This window comes from Ochlerotatus camptorhynchus, unplaced genomic scaffold (assembly GCF_037179485.1).
Source record: "Ochlerotatus camptorhynchus isolate MF236.1 unplaced genomic scaffold, CSIRO-AGI_Acam_v1.1 ptg000328l, whole genome shotgun sequence".
Taxonomy (NCBI): Eukaryota; Metazoa; Arthropoda; class Insecta; order Diptera; family Culicidae; genus Ochlerotatus; species Ochlerotatus camptorhynchus.
Window position 1 is genome coordinate 1,977,584 of NW_027040816.1, and position 17,722 is coordinate 1,995,305.

General features: G+C 38.1%; 1 protein-coding gene across 2 annotated transcripts in view; it reads right to left on the reverse strand.

Annotated features, from left to right (window-relative positions):
• Sdc (Syndecan) overlaps positions 1-17,722 on the reverse strand; it is a 117,779-nt gene that overhangs the window by 13,318 nt on the left and 86,739 nt on the right. For both annotated transcript variants that reach the window (XM_065230175.1, XM_065230174.1), the window contains exon 4: positions 893-1,105. In XM_065230175.1, the coding sequence (XP_065086247.1) occupies positions 893-1,105 (213 nt within the window). The remainder of the gene's footprint in view (positions 1-892; positions 1,106-17,722) is intronic.

The window sequence follows — 17,722 nt, forward strand, 5'->3', positions numbered from 1 at the left end:
TCCCAATCAAACCCAGCAAAACCACTCGGAAAAGTTTTCGCAGATATAAATTTAAAATTATCTCGATCGTCCGATTTCATAATCCGACTAATTTTTCCCAGGAGAAATTACCAATCCCGCCAAACGATGGCAATTTGTCTAAACTTTTCCTTCGAAATCCCTTGACAACTTTGTACAACTTATAAAAGGGATCCTTTCCAACCCAGCCAATAACCGCCATCATTGTTCCTTCCATTATTTACCGTTATTATTAATGCGCAAATAATTTATTATTCCTGACCTTGGGGTTTTGGCTCCTCGCGTGAGCCGAACCCGAAAGAACCCAACTCAGAAGCAACATTTCTCTGCCCTTTTCCATTCCCCACGGATCAGAGTGTTTACTCATCGGAAAACACGTCATTGTTCATTGGCTGCTTGCTGCTAACTGCCAATACGCTTATCACCGGCAACGGCATTAAAATTCAGAGCCCCGAAAAGTTCTCCGTGGTGATCCCCCGGAGTGGCTGGCAACCGGGTCTAACGAGATAAGTTTGCAGTCTTTGTAATTAATTCCGGAACGACCGGCCGCTGCTGAGTTGCAGGTACGGGAAGGTTTATCTCCGTCGACCGTCATTAAAATTTAAATCCAATTTCCCAAATCAATGCTGTTCGACGGCGCAGTCACCATCGTTGTTTTGGAAAGCAAACAAGGCAAAGGATATACTATTTGTTCAGGGTTCGCGTGCTGTTGAATATTTTAGTCCGCCCCCTTCCAATCGGACAATGTTTACAGCAGCAGCAGCGAAATCGAAACAAAACGGGGATAATCACTGCCATGATGATAGCGAGGGCCATCAATCTTCGAATAGAAACTCATTATTATTTCAACACAAGGCACGATAAGAGTCCTTACCTGCGAGAATGCCCGGCTGCGCGAAGAAGCTCGCAGTCCTGTCCTCATTCTTGGCGTTCATGATCAAGACACCGCTGCCGCTGTACGGGTTGTTGCTGTCGTGGCCGCCCTCCGTTGGCGGAATGCGGGGCGTGTAGATCTCCGGGTCCGATCCGTCCGGCACGTGACCGTGCGTTACGCTGCCGCCCGATTTTCCGGTGTCGATTGGCACCACTGCGGGAACGTCGGGAACGAGGTTGAAAAGAGAGGGAGCTCGTTAGTGAGTTGTGTTTCGAGGGGGGGGGGGGGTTCATCTTTCAAAGCACGATTTTAGATGTAGAACTAAACTTAGGGCATGCATGATTAGTAAAATACAAACTAAACTAACTCTGAGATTAATGAGAGGGGAAAATGAACACACGGCTGAGTTGATTTACTAGCTTAACGAGGTAGGTGGCATTGAACATACGGGTGGATTTATTTTTATTTTTCAATCGCAATTTCTGAACAACTAAATGGGAATGAGTTGCTTTTTTTTGTCTGTCATTGGTTTTCCACAAACACCACAATTCATAAAATTTACCTGAATAAGTGTCAACGAAATCTTGATTGTATAATGTACTTTTGTATAATTTTCCAGATTAGAAACATTGGTTCCATTTTGTAGTTTCGGGTATTTCCGTTGATATAGTATATAGTTTTTATATAGTATGTGTAGAATATTTTACAGACATATTAAAAAAAAACATTTTCTTGTTTTTCGCCTGTTTGAAAAAGCACTTAAACCATCACCTATGAAATGTATTTCTGATAGAGCCATAACAAATTCAATGTTGTATTCTTATGGCTTATGAGGTTTTCTGATTATATAGGGTAACCAACTTAAATTGGACCCCTACATATGTTGGACCCTTTTCATATATTTTCCTCGCTTACTATCTAGTTTCTTCAAATTGATCTGGGTTGATGTTGTAATCACATTCTTTCAATTACTTGCTATGTCTCAAGATCATTAGTTCACCTCAAATTGCTTACAATTGCTCAATTTATGCAGTTTTAGAAAATGTTATCGAAAAAGTTTCATGTTTCGACGTTTGTCAAGAGGAATCGGCGTTAGTGTACTTGTTTTAAATTTGGTCTAATATATACAATTCAATGATTTTTTTTTTATCAATTCAGTTTATCTGACTTTGGAAGATGTATTTCACGTGTTTATAAAGATTTCACTCTAAGATTTTACTTAAAAAGTATTAAATAAAAAGTGTCCAAAAAAGATCGTAAAAAAATGTTACCAACTTCTTTTGGACACTTATCAAATGAGAATCATCAAAAGAGCGACAAAAAAAATTCCGTTTGGTCGATCGTGCTATTATCTCAGATTTCTGATTAAATTGGTAAGTAAATCAATTAAAATTATATGAATTCATTGCTTTTATATATATTTCTTGTTTATGAGGCGATTCAAAATGGGAAAAACGGCAAAACACCTAGTTTTCCTAGTTCATAGTTTTCCACAAAAGTTTTCCTATCTCCCAAACGCATTTAACTAAGGGTCTGTTTATAAACTACGTAGACGCTTTAGGGGGGTGGGAGCGCTTGACAGATGTCTACGGTCCATACAATTTTTTAAATTTTGTTTTTGAGACTGTCTTCTACGGAAGGGGGGGGGGGTTGAAATCTCTCATAAACCGTCTATGTAGTTTATTAACAGCCCATACAAAAAATAATATGGACTGCAAGCATAGAGTCAATTCTCCGTATTAAGATATACTTCTGAATGATTTTTTTTTTATAGTATGATCAGTTGTTTCCTTATGTTATATATTATATTTCCTCCGTTACTCGCGCCAACTTTTGTAACACGAGTACTCACGCGTTGTACTTTGTACAACAGTGTGAGTTTTCCATTTCCATTTTGCAGCCGAGCTACCAATCGATCTGAAATCAACGAGTATTCCTCAAAAAACTTGCTTTTAACTAAACAAGCTAAATATTTATTACAGTTAACCCCCAAAATATGCGAATAATAGAGAAAATGTAAATGGAAACCGCGTAAATGGTGTCCATACTACGAGGGTTCTAACTTAATTGGTTACAACATGGAATATCTCGAGATCCTGACCAGATAGAAAGTTACTGTCTTTGCCAAAGTAGTTCTAGAGATCATAACCTTTTTGCTGGTGGACAGTAGTTCAAAATTTACTCACTACATAGCGCTAGTATACATGTGAAGTTCTCGCATGTGATATATCTCGAAATCCTGACCAGATAGAAAGTTACTGTCTTCGAAAAAGTTGTTCAGGAGTTCAAAGCCTATAGTTCAGAATTTTTTCACTATATGGTGCTAGTATATACGTGAAATTCTCATATAAAATATCTCCAAATCCTGATCATATAAAAAGTTACCGTCTTCGGCAAAGTTGTTCAGGAAGTCAAGGCCTTTTTGCTGGTGGACTTAAGTTCAGAGTTTTCTCACTTTGCAACGCTAGTATACATGAGGAATTCTCGCATATAAAATATCTCTAGATCCTGACCAGACAGAAAGTTACTGTCTTAAGCAAAGTTGTTCAGGATGTTAGGATCTTTTCGTTGGTGTACAGTAATTCAGAATTTTCCCTTTACGTGGCACTAGTATGCGGGTCATTCAGAGATATTTTATATGCAAGGATTTCACGTGTCTTTCAACGTCACCTAGTGAGAAAATTATGTACTTTCCACCAACGATAGGGTTTGATCTCCTGGACAACTTTGCCGATTACAGTACATTTTTAGCAGGTCTTGAGATATATCATATGCGAGAATTGCACGTATATACTAGTACCATGAAGTGAAATATTCTGAACTACCGTCCACTAGCCAAAAGGCCTTGATCCCCTGAACAACTTTGCCCAAGACAGTAACATTCTATCTTGTCATGCTCTCTACATATTTTATATGAGAGAATTTAACGTGTATACTAGAACTACATAGTGAGAAAATTCTGAACTATTCTACACCAAGCAATAGGCTTTGACCTCCTGAACAACTTTTTCAAAGACAGTAACTTCTATTTGGTCAGGATCTCGAGATATATCATATGCGAGAAGTGTATATGTATACAAACGCCACGTGGTGAGAAAATTCTGAACTACTGTCTACCAGTCGAAAAGTCTTGACCCCCTGAACAAGTTTGCCCAATACAGTAACTTTCTAGCTGGTCAAGAACTCGAGCTATTGTATATGCGAGAATTACACGTATATACTAGCGCCTCGTAGTGTGAAATTTCTGAACTACTCCACCAACGAAAAGAGCTTCACTTCCTGAACAACTTTGCTGAAGGCATTTACTTTCTATCTGGTCAGGATCTAGAGATATTTTATACACGAGAATTTCACATGTATACTAGCACCACGAAGTGAGATAATTCTGAACTATTGTACACTAAGAAATAGGCTTTGACCTCCTGAACAACTTTGCCGTAGACAGTAACTTTCTATCTGGTCAGGATCTCGAGATATTCCATGTTGTAACCAATTAAGTCAATCCCACGTAGTATGGACACCGTTTACGCGGTTTCCATTCACATTTTCTCTATTATCCGCATTTTGGGGGTTAATTGTAATCAAAGTTTAGCTTTTTTAGTTCAAAACAAGTTTTTTGAGGAATACAAGTTGGTTTCAGATCGATTGGCAGCAACAAAATGACAATGGAAAACTCATATGTGTTGTACAAAGTACAACAGCGCGAGTAACGGGGGGTTAACTTTTATGCATACCGTAAAACGGGGTGTAATTGATCAGCGGGGCAAAATTGATCGCTGAAATTTCTCGTGATATTTTTTCATGTGTAACATGTTTTTCGTTACTAAGCGTACGAATGTATCTTTGTATACATTGTAAAAATATTATGCATAAGTACAATATTGGGTATACTTAGCGATCAAATTCACCCCGCTGATCAATTTCACCCCGTTTTACGGTACCTTCTTTGAAAATTTTCCCACCTAGACGGACCTAACAAATGCGAGATAGGAAGAAGTGACCGTCGTAATTAATTTTAGGCTCATAGGTTGAAAGAACTTCAGCATGTCCAAAATATATTCGTTCCCATTCAGTGTGTCCAAAATATATTATGGACACTGTCCAAAATCAAGTGGAAGGGTCCAAAATATGTGAATATCATGATGTGAAAAGAATTATTTTTCGAGTATATATCAATAAATAAAACATCTAGTGACATTTTACATCCAAGATGAGTAGCTTTCGAACACAACCGCATGTAAATTGCATAATAATAATAAACAAATAATATTATTTTGACATAAACGTGATCTCACTTCCTCTAGGGGTCCAAAATCAGTTGGTTACCCTACTCATTCAATGTTTCGTATTTTAAGAACTAAAATGTTTGAGTTTCACCCATTTTTCTACATTCATCGAGCATTATCAAAGTAACCCCAAATCAAAATGCTGAAGTTCGGACACAAAACTTTAAAAAATCGTGTAAATGCTTTAATTTGTCGTTTTGGTTCCTTATCCGCTGTGTAGTTATGAACCCGTTGGTGATCGAGAATTTTGAGAAGCTGCTTGAGCGAAATTCGCAAACACGATTAATGAGCTTGTACTACGAGTACATGGCTCTGGAAATTAGCCCCTCCCCGTTCAATACCAATGAAGTATCCCACGATTTCAGTTGTTATTCCGTAAGATTCGATTTCTCAATGAGGGAGGTAATTCAAGGAATACCAGAGCCCCATCGCCCCCTGATTGTACCATCCATCTTCGCGAACAAATACCGCCACGTCAATGCCGAGAAGAGATTTTTCAGTGATGGGTCCACAATAAATACGTCCACTGGTTTTGGTGTATATAATGATCTCCATAGCGCCTCATATCAGCTCCAAAAACCATGTTCGGTATACGTTGCAGAACTAGCAGCTATATTGTATGCGTTATATGTAGCAGATCTCCTCACGTCTCCCTGATCACTATTTAATTTTTTTCGGATAGTCTAAGTCCTCTGGAGGCCATGCGTTCTGAGGCCGCTGAAGCACTCGACGTATTTCCTGAACGAAATACGATCGTCACTGAGTGCTTTATCAAACACCTCACATATCATCACCTTAGCATGGGTCCCTTCTCATTGCTCTATCCCGGGCAATGAGAAAGCAGACTCGCTGGCTAAGGTGGGCGCTATGTGTAAATGTCGCCTTTACGAGCGACAAATCGCCTACTCGTCAGCAAGTCCTCATCAACTGGCAACAAAAGTGGAATGATGGTGAACTGGGAAGATGGTTACATTCGATCATCCCACAGGTGTCGATCAAACCTTGGTTCAAGGGATTGGACATGGATCGCGATTTTGTCCGGGTTATGTCCAGGCTCATGTCCAATCACTACTCGTTAAACGCACACCTCTACCGCATAGGGCTTGTAGACAGCAGTTTGTGTGCCTGTGGAAACGGCTATCACGACATCGAGCATGTTGTTTGGTCCTGCACCTCACATCATGTGGCGAGATCCGAACTAATTGAATCCCTCAGGGCCCGAGGAAAACAACCTTATACACCAATTAGAGACGTTCTGGATTGCCGTGATCTCGATGTTATGAGATTAATTTACGTATTTTTAAAAAGTGCTTATTTGTGTATGTAGTAGTGTTTTGTGTTTTAATTCTCAACCCAAGTCCCCTCTTGTATCATTTCAGCTGTGCTTTCAATGCTTCGATATCCACAGCACATGTCCACCAATACAGTGCAGTGACACTCATCCGTCGAAAGAAGCAGAAAGAAGATTTACCAATATCCCTTTCCCTTTGTCCCCTTCCAATCCTCTAAATAAATGTATTTATTAATCTCGAGTAAACCGCTAGTATTCGGCCCCCATTCTACTAACTTTAGTTGTAAAAAAAATTATAAAAGATTACATTTAAATTAATTTGGCTCCGCAAAGCTACCGCATTTGAGCCTGACAAATAAATGGATTATAAAAAAAAATATCTTTCTACCTAAATCTGCATTCTGGACGACTGTGCAAATTATTGAAAAATGTCAAAGACACCATTTTGAAAAAAAGAAAAGAAATAAATTATCCAAAAGGGCCGAATTTTTGCAAAACTTTCAATAATTGCCCATAGCAAACAGTTATGCAAATCAGAGAAGGTAGAGATTTTTTTTTGCTATTTGGCGTGGAACTGATCTGAACACATGTAATTTTCCACAAAACTATCTTGGAATGCTCCAAGATATGCATTAAAAATATCCTGAATATTTCGACTTATCTTCAGTTTCATTTCGACTTATCTTCAGTTTCATTTGAAACTATGCTCAAATTCAGATTCCCAATGCTTATCAAGCTTCGCTCGGAATTCTTGCCAGAATGCTTTGGTTTTAGTCAAAATTTTCTTGGAATTCTTGTTATGAATCATTATCAGAAAGTCCTATGAAATTCCGCTGAAATCATCCTCACAATTCCGAGCAAAGGCAACTTTGAGGAAGGTACAAATCGGGTTGGTCATGTCTCTTTACCAAATTCCTCCGTTGGAGAGGGGAGTTGCAATTTCCAAACCTACGACTGGATGTCTCCTTTCAGATAACAACTTGAGTGCGGTACAATCGATAGAACTGTTTCAAACACATCGTCGGTACATGAGCAAATCGGTGATCATCTCTTTTTACCTCTCCAACGGGAGTGTTTGGTAAAGAGAGATGATCAACCCGATTTGTACCTTCCGCAAAGTTGTCCTTGCTCACTTTCTACTCTCTATATGACATTTTCACACTGCGGAGCTATCAACTCTATACTTTCATCTCCTCATCTATAGTATAAAAATTACCACTTTAGTCTGTTATTTAAAATTAGCAACTTCAACTAGGGGAATACAGTCAAATGCCCTTCAATATGGGTATTTTCGGAATCGGTGGGACGTCTTCAGACCGGAAATTGATGTCTGACGCCATCTTGAAATTCAAGATCGTGGCCTCCGGTTTTAAAAAAATGAGAATTCAGTCAAACAACTTTCAATATGGTATTTTTAGAATAAGAGCACCGTCTAGAGACCGGAAATCGATGTTCCGAGTCATCTTGAAATCCAAGATTCCGACTTCCTGACGAAATTTAATAGCAATCAAAAGAGTTTTTCTGGAGATAGTTTCAAAGGAATTCCAACGGGAAATTACTTTAAAAATGCTGATGCTAATTCCAAGGCATTAGTAGTAGTAGTTATTAGCACAACGATTTACTTAACTTCACGCAGAAGTAATACATACAAATAGTTAAAGTGTATTCCCCTGTTGTTATATAACCGGAAGCTGGCATCTTGGATTTCAAGATGGCGCCAGACATCGATTTCCGGTTTTTAGATGGCACCCTGATTCCGAAAATAATTTTATTGAAGGGTATTTGACAGTATTTCCCAGTTTCTCTGCAACCTTAAGCCGCCATCTTGGATGTAAAGGGTGTGCAGACATATACTTCTGGTGTCTCTCCGATTCCGAGAATATCCATGTTCTGTTTGACTGCACACTTAGAAAAAATCAAGTAAATTTAGGTGCTCTGAGACTGACATATACGAGCGTCAATTTTGACATAAAATTGAGTCATAACAGACGCGCAATTCAACACAATCAAACGTACTTTTCGTCGAGTAACAAATTTTTTAGTTTCAGAGCACTTAATTTTACATGACATGTTTGTTTACGTCTCATCTTTTATGTCAAAGATGGATTCCGTCACGTGTAAAATAAGTCATTTCTAAGAGTGTGTATTTCCCAGTATTTCTGCAACCGGAAGTCGCCATCTTGGATTTCAAGATGGCTTCGGACATCGATTTCTAGTATCTAGATGGCATCCGAAAATACCCATATTGCATAATACTTCATTTGAATTCCCAGTTTTTCGGTATTCAAAATCCACAATTTCAACTAGAAATTACATAAATTTATTCATCAAATATAAATTCTGTTTAATCAACTGCCATCACTGGCAAAACTTAATTATGCGCTCCACGCACATAAACAACTGTTCCTGAATTCAGTACATCATCCTTGTGAACACGAAAACCGTTACTCGAAAAGCAGAACCGCACCGGCCAAGTAACCAACAAGCCCGCTAATTCGCCTTTTTGCAATATAAGGCTGATACACGGCTAACATACACACTTAGAAATACCTAATTTTACACGTGATGGAATGCATCTTTGACAACAAGCATGTCATGTAAAATTAAGTTCTCCGAGACTGAAAAGTTCGAAAGTACGTTTGATTGTGCTGAATTTCACGTCTATAATGACGCAATTTTATGTCAAAATTGACGCTCGTATGTATATGTCAGTCTCAGAACACCTAAATTTACATCAATTTTTCTAAGTGTGTAGGGCATGCTAAGTGTTGCCGGGACAACTAGGGTTAGGATCAAGGCACCTCTTTTTAGCGTACACACTTAGAAAAAATCATGTAAATTTAGGTGCTCTGAGAGTGACATATACGAGCGTAAATTTTGACATAAATTTGAGTCATAACAGACGCGAAATTCAACTCAATCAAACGTACTTTTCGTCAAGCAACGAATTTTTCAGTCTCGGAGCACTTAAAATTACATGACGTGTTTGTTTACGTCTCATCTTTTATGCCAAAGATGGATTCCGTCACGTGCAAAATTAGTTATTTCTAAGTGTGTAGTTTAACTAGCTTTAAGCTGTAAATATTTATTGTTAGCTTACGTTTTGCAGGTAAATAATAGGTCTCATAATTACATTTAGTGTTTAAGTAGAATTTCACTAGTTTTAAGCAAGAAATACAATAATTTTAAGGAATACAATTCAACCACTTTATACGTTGCAAAATACTGTTCATCTTCTTTTTATTCATTAAATCTTCAACGATTGACAGTTGCGTTGACGGCTGCAGCGATGACAAGCGGTGGTAGCATAGAGGTAACTCTAAGACCAGAAGGTCCCGAAGAAACGAGCTTAACTTTTTGGCTCAGCTCTGGTACTATCTTCGGTCCCAAGCTAATCGATTCACCCCTCGAAACATAGGAAAATCCACTAACCCCTCATTTAATCTGTCAAACTTTCATAGCGAATCAAAACAAACATAGTGTAGTACTGGAATTTATACTAGAATGGGGTACGTTAGTCGATTTGCTTGGGACCAATAGGCTAGTCAAGTAGTGAGCCAATTTAAAATCGTTAGTTTCGTATTGATTGTTGGTGGTAGGGCTGCCAGCATCTTTGCTCGTCCGTCCGTTACGAGTTCAAGGGGACTGTAGATGGATCGTAGCAGTGCCAACACTAAAGGCTGGCGCACAATAGATACGTTTTCGGATTTTTTGACAGATAATGCATGGGCTAACTGTCAAAAACCTGAAAACGTATCTATTGTGCGCCGGCCTTAAGCTTTATACTAGCTGCATATTAGCCTTATACTTCAAAAAAGGCGAATTAGCGGCCTTGTTGGATACTTGGGTGTGGCAGCGAACTGGTGAACACGGTGCGGTTTTGCTTGCAACAACTCAGGCATGGAAAATCATTTGCATTCATTTCGTGCATTCATTTATATTCATTTGCCCCTAACTTTTTTCATCAACAGATTTCCGCAAAATGTGTCGAGCTTTTGTAGGTATTGTTATTAGCTACAATTTTTGTTAAGAACTCAAATCCGTATCTCTAATGCATGATGAACCAGAGCGAACAGAAGCCACTACTGTTTTTCAGTGAATGTATTTTACATTCACTGAAAAACAGTAACAAGTTCTGCCCGCTCTAATTCGTGATGCATAAGAGATACAGATTTGAGTTATGGGTAAAAATTGTAGTTAATAACAAAACCTACTCAAACTTCACGCATCATTTTGCGGAATGCTGTTGATGAAAAAAGTTAGAGGCAAATGAATGTAAATGATTGCATGAAATGAATGTAAATGATTTTCCCTGCCTGGCAACAACAAAACAAAACCGACACCAATACAGTACATGTGGTGCAAAAGATCAGCACATTGGTATTGATGTCGAAATCCGCACCGGTGCTGAACCGGTGTCTTTCAGTGAATGGTAATAAAATAAATAAAACGTCGCTAGTTTCTTGCAACCAATTTTAATGAATAATGATTTCTAATCTAAACGATAAGTTTTTAAGATGAGCCTTCCTTGAATTTATCCAGAATTTCCTAAACTTCTTTGAGGTTGTTTTTCTAAGGTTCTTGAATTTTGTTTAGGATCTCTGAACAGAGCGCCCATTGACGAATAGGAAAAACGCAACCTTCTCTGATTTAGCATTAGCATTAGCATTAGCATTAAGCAAGATGCACAAATTCGTAGGTAGTACAATTCCTAGACCATTTTATGTGAGTACTGCCACCTCCCTCCGTTACCGTATTGACCGAGATATGGGATTGATCTCGGCATCTTAGATGAAAGTAGCAGTATCTCCAATAATCGATAACTCTAGATAGAGCTGGAATTAGGGCGAAGCAGCTTTTGTAAACAATGACTTCTCTCGATGTTTTCTAGGAATTCAAAGCACGTCCACGCAAATCAACATAACCATCGGGTAGGGGAAGTCTTCTTCTATCCCATGATGATGTTGATTTGCGTGGGCGAGCTTTAACTTTCTAGAAATCACCGAGAGAAGTCATTGTTTACAATAGCGGTTACGCCCTAATTCTAGCTCTATCTAGAACTGTCCTGGCCACGTCCTGGATTTTTAGTTGGACACTTACTTAAGAGAGATGCGGAGAACTCTACGACCGCTCATAAGTGTCACAGAAGCTTTGAGGTTTCTTAAATAGTGGGGAGGGTAAGGCCATACGTTCGGTAAAAGTTGCTAGCAGATTTACGATAGCATTGTTTATGTTATATTTATGTGTCAAAATAAAGTAAATGTGTATGTGTGTATGTGTGAGTGTCTGTGTGAGTATTTTAATAAATAAAAATGTATAGCTTTCACCAATTTTGTGATGTAGAAAGCTGCTTCTTGCTCTATTTGAATTCCTTTATGGTACATTCATGGGATTCCATTGGGTTGGGTTTCTATCCAGTTTCAAAATTTTCCAGATTTAGCAGACCTTTTTTCGTCATTGGCGATTCTTGAAAACTTTCTGTGTAAAATCGTACTAAACTCCAACCGAAACTACCCGAAACACGAAAAAACTGAACAAAATCAATATATTTGACAAGAGAAAAAAATCACGTCCGTCTTCAAACACCGCACACTTCGATCTCTCTCATGCGCAACCATTTCACATTTCTACAAAAAAATCGGTCATTTGGGATCATGTAAATTTTCTCAAAATGTCGCCTTTGACACTTTTCAATAAATTGTAGCAAGAAAACGTTAGAAATCGAAGAGTCACGAGGCGGTTCTACGCAAAATGCAAATAGTCATTGTGCTTGCTACCAACCGATGTTAATAAATCAATTATTTTCGGGCTGCCAACGTTTCCAAAAAAAATCTCGGCATCACTCAGGCTCTACACGGACATGAAAAATTAAATACTTTTCCCTCAATTCCCGGGTCAAGCCCAATAACCCAAATTTGAGTAAATCGCATATAGCAGTTTTCATTTAACACCAGCAAAAAAATAAATCTATTAAATTTGTCGAACCTCTTAAAGGAATCCCTTTATGAAGAGCTTTGAGTGTGTTGGTTTATTTCCTTTTAATTCCGTTATAATTGCTTATCTTTTGACAGATACGCGTATTTCGTCTACTACTTGCAGACTTCATCAATGCCAATCAGTGGTGTTGAGTACTTGGCACTTCTTAAAAAAAAATTACTTACGCTTAAGTATTTTCTACCAAAATTAAGTTTAATTTACATAAATTTGAAAATATGCAATTTATTCAAAAATAACTTATTGAGCTGAACTATCATTGGGTCGATTCTCTCGTTCTTTTTTCACAACAATAACGGGTGCAAGTGAGAGGCTCAACTCAAAATTAAGTAAAAATTACTCAAATTTTGGGTGATATTTTTTCTCCGTGTACTCTTCTTAATTTATGTTTTTGTTTACCCCTCTAAATTTATTTTTGCAAATAATAGTAACAAGGTGGCCAGTGCATCGAGGAATTCAAATTCCTGGTTATTTCGCAGTTTTCCCAGATTAATTGAAATAGCTAAATATGGTGAAATATCGCATGTAACAGTACAAGTTTTATTGATGTTTTAAAGACCAAGTCTAAATCATGACCTACAACAGTATGATATAACCAAAATTGATATTTGAGGCAAATATTATAATTGTATGGGATAACTTTTAACCCGTAAGAGCGCGGTCTGTACTTCTGAAATTAAAATACATAGTTTTCAAAGGGTACCATGAAGAATTTTTGACAAATTTTGAGAAGAATCTCAACGTGAAAATTAGAAGAAATCCAAATAAATTATGAGTAGAATTTAACTAAGATCCCGAGAGGATGCTTTGATAATGCTAAGCTTCAATCGAATTTGCTAAAGAAAACAAAAACAGAGAATCCCTGAATACCTAGTTCCGTTTAGATTTCCAAGACAATTCTGAGATAAATTCCTTGGAATATGTTCATGATTTATTTGCAAAGGGTAGCATTTACAGAGAATTATGGAGAGCATTTTAAAGGAATTATCGCAAGAATTAATGAGAATACTAAGATAATTGAGAGTAAATTCTAATAAATTCCTAGAGGCAGGGCTGGTAGTGACGATGCGATATAAGTGACTTTATAGTGATTAAAATTGCGGAAATAGTGATGAAATAGTGGTTTTGAAATAATAATTACGTTCCCAATAGTGACATTAAAAGGTGACTCATGCAAATCATGTATCATGTTATTCGTACTTCATAAATGCCTCTAATTTTATCAAACTTCTTAACGGAATCCCCAATAACGAGGCTTTGGAGTGGGATTAGTAATTTCCTTTTGATTTAGTTATAACCAGCGAATCCAAACACATAAAGCAACCAACGATACAGACAAAACGGTTGCTACGACTACCATGACAAACTCGCTCTGTAACATAGCTCGATCCGAGTGGTAGAAGGATAATGATATATTGCTTGCCTGCTTTGTTGAAATATACACGCATGAGGACATAGCTTGATATGAATCGAGAAAAGACATAACAAAAATAATCCCATTAACACACGTGTATCATGTTCGGCTTTACTTCGTGAAGCAGCTTGCCAACAATTTGCTCGTTTCCTTCTACCGTCCCGAGTGAGTTGTGTCGCACGAGCTGCTTGTCATGAAAAATAAGGAAGAAGATTATATCATTATTGCTTTCCACTTCTGACATAGCATTATTATTCGGTTCGTTGATCGCTTATCATTTTGTCATTTGGAGATATTTTTGATTCCTTGGTTATAACATAAAGTATTTTGGAAATTTATCGGGATTGTGCCATTTTCCCCGAAGTTTAAACGGTTTTGCAATATACATTGAAATTATACCAGCAGAATTTTTCCTCGATCTTGAATTTGTTTCTTCGACGGACATTTTCAGAAATTGTCTAGGTATTTTTACAATTCGCTATGAACATTTTTCATGATTTCTTCGGAATGTCCTCAAGAATTTTGTTAGCATCATTCTTCTCTCATGAGCTAGACATTCTCCCTGAAACTCCCTTGAAAATTTATATATAACAGTTCAGAAATACTTTGCAGAACATTCTTGGAAATCACCCTAAGATTGTGTTCGAATTTAAATAATTCTCCGAAAAGTTAGCTGAACATTCCTTCCATCAATTTCCTCGGAATTCACGAATAAAATAATCCTGAAATGTCTTTGAACCTCTTCTCACATTCTGAGTGAAATTGTTTCCTCAAAATTGGGTTCTTTAACTTTGAAAAATGTATCGTTTTTTATACATTATCTGAAAGAGCTTCGTTTTCTGAGTACAGCGATATTTTTTTCGAACCCACACACTTTTATCTCGATTTTTAAATCAAGATGTAAAACAAAATAATAACTTCACTGTTTGACACTTAACTGACAAACTGACAGCTCGCTCCCATACAAAGTGACACCGAGGGGCGCTAATAAGGTGATTTTTGAAAATGTAATTGTACATATTTAAAATAGTTCCAGTGTACCAAAATTGATGAAATTTGGGGTTTGGGTTCCATTTTTAATGCAAATTACGAATATGCATTTACCTCAATACCCTTAAAGAACCCAATTAGATTCCATTGGCATTCGTCTCGAAATTCCTTACGAGCTATCTTAATAATTCTCTTGAAATTATCCTCAGAAATTTCCCCAGAATGTTTTCATAGTCGTCTCTAAAGGTTCCTCGAGAAATTCGCGCTTACATTTGAGCCATTTTTCTTCTTCTTCACATTTCAAGCTTATTGCATATCGCATATAAGCTTATTGCGTGCTCTCAACTTAGTGTTCTAGATGCACTTCCACAGTTATTAATTGAGAGCTTTCGATGCCTGTACCATTTTTGCATAGGTATAATTGTGTGGCAAGTCCAATCATACTTCTATGCTCAGGGAAGTCGAGAAATTTTCCAACCCGAAAAATTCCTAGACCGGACCGGGAATTGAACCCAGCCACCTCCAGCATGGTCTTGCTTTGTAGCAGCGCCTTTACCGACTGAGCTAATTGAGGCCCCATTGAGCCATTGGTACTTACGAAAGAAAAGTAGTATATGTTTCCCGATTAGTCATCTAATAAAAACTTCTACACTCTCTATAAAGGGTGATACGGTCAAAATTTGGTCAATATCAACTTGACGTATTTCTTTCAATTTTGCATTTAAAAAACCTGAACACCCCTCATTTTGAAGGTGTGTGTGTGTAGAATGTTGCTCCTATTTTGATTTTGGAATTCACTCTTCAGTTGTCAAAATGCCGTCCAAGCAAGAAGAGCAGCGTATCAAAATTTTGCTCGCGCATCGCGAAAATCCGAGCTACTCGCACGCAAAGTTGGCAAAATCGCTAAAAGTTGCCAAATCAACCGTTACAAATGTAATTAAAGTGTTTGGGGAACGTTTGTCGACAGCCAGGAAGTCTGGATCGGGGGGAAATCGAAAACCGGAAGCCGCTGAGACGACAAAGAGAGTTGCCGGTAGTTTCAAGCAAAACCCTAACCTCTCTCTCCGAGATGCCGCAAATAAGCTGGGTGTATCGTCTACAACCGTGCATCGAGCCAAAAAACGAGCCGGACTATCGACTTACAAGAAGGTAGTGACTCCAAATCGCGATGATAAACAAAATACGACGGCCAAAGCGCGATCCCGGAGGCTGTACACGACGATGCTGACGAAGTTTGACTGCGTGGTAATGGACGACGAAACCTACGTCAAAGCCGACTACAAGCAGCTTCCGGGACAGGAGTTTTATACGGCAAAAGGAAGGGGAAAGGTAGCAGATGTTTTCAAGCACATGAAACTGTCAAAGTTCGCAAAGAAATATCTGGCTTGGCAAGCCATCTGTACCTGTGGCTTGAAAAGCAGCATTTTCATAGCTTCCGGGACTGTCAACCAAGAAATTTACGTGAAAGAGTGTTTGAATAAACGTCTGCTGCCTTTCCTGAAGAAACACGGTTGTTCCGTACTGTTTTGGCCGGATTTGGCATCTTGCCATTACGGTAAAAAGGCCATGGAGTGGTACGCCGCCAACAACGTGCAGGTGGTTCCCAAGGACAAGAACCCTCCCAACACGCCAGAGCTCCGCCCAATTGAGAAATACTGGGCTATTGTCAAGCGGAACCTAAAGAAGACCAAAAAAACTGCTAAGGGCGAGCAGCAGTTCAAGGCAAACTGGCTTTCTGCGGCGAAGAAGGTGGACAAGGTGGCTGTACAAAATCTGATGGCAGGGGTCAAGCGTAAGGCCCGGCAATTCGGATTTGGAAAAGCGGAAGCCTAACTGAATATTTTTCCTGAATTTTATACTAATTGAACTTGAAAAAGAAATTTAATTTGATTTTTTAAATAAACGATTTCACCGATTTACACGCGTTTTCCCTTGACCAAATTTTGACCGTATCACCCTTTACTGCCCATAAGTGCATAACAGTCTCATCTTTGCTTGATTTCTTATTTATTTGCGCCAGTTGTGCGTTTATGGATAGAAAATTCGTTGAGAAAGAGTTGCTTTAGTGACTATTTTTAGTAAATAGTGACTCTAGTTTTTGGTGTAAAAAGTTACCTTTTAGTGACTGACTTGAACATAGTGATTTAGCTGCAGATTAGCTTATACAGCCAAAAATTTACTTCTACAGCTTATTTGTGCCTGTATAAGCTAGTCTTCAGCTAAAAGTGTGTGTTGGATAGCCACTGAAATGTGACCTGCTACTAGCTCTGTAGAGGGGTTGCCCAATGAGGCATGTTGAGAATAGCTTAGGTTGTTGAAACGGTCTCAGGCATTTCATGAACTTTTATTCTATCCCAAACTAAAGGAAAATAAGCAATCCTCTGAAAAGTACCAGGCAGTTTGCATACACAGTACATTAAAGAGCATTTACCGGTCTTCCCAGTTGAGCGGCCACCCTGTTAGTAAACCTTCTCATTCCAGGTTCTATTTTCCACAAATTGTACTCTATTGTACTTCATCTAAAATATCCTCATCAAAATATGAAAGACGCTCAGAAATCTGTACGATCTGTCTGATGAAACTCAAAGAAAACGTCAACAATTCATGGTATAAGTAGCCATGCATTTGACGTAGGACTACGTGTTTGTGGACTAAACACTGGGGTGCAAATAAAAAACAAGTGTGACGAAATAGTGTCAGGTTTTGAGCGCTTATAACATGGTCATTTATGAATAAAATTCAATTTTAACTACACCATTTTATCCAGCTTTAATGAAAGATTTGTTTGGTATTAATATGATAGTTGTTTGTCAATGGTTAATTATTGAAAATTGATCAAATTTTTTAGCCGTAAG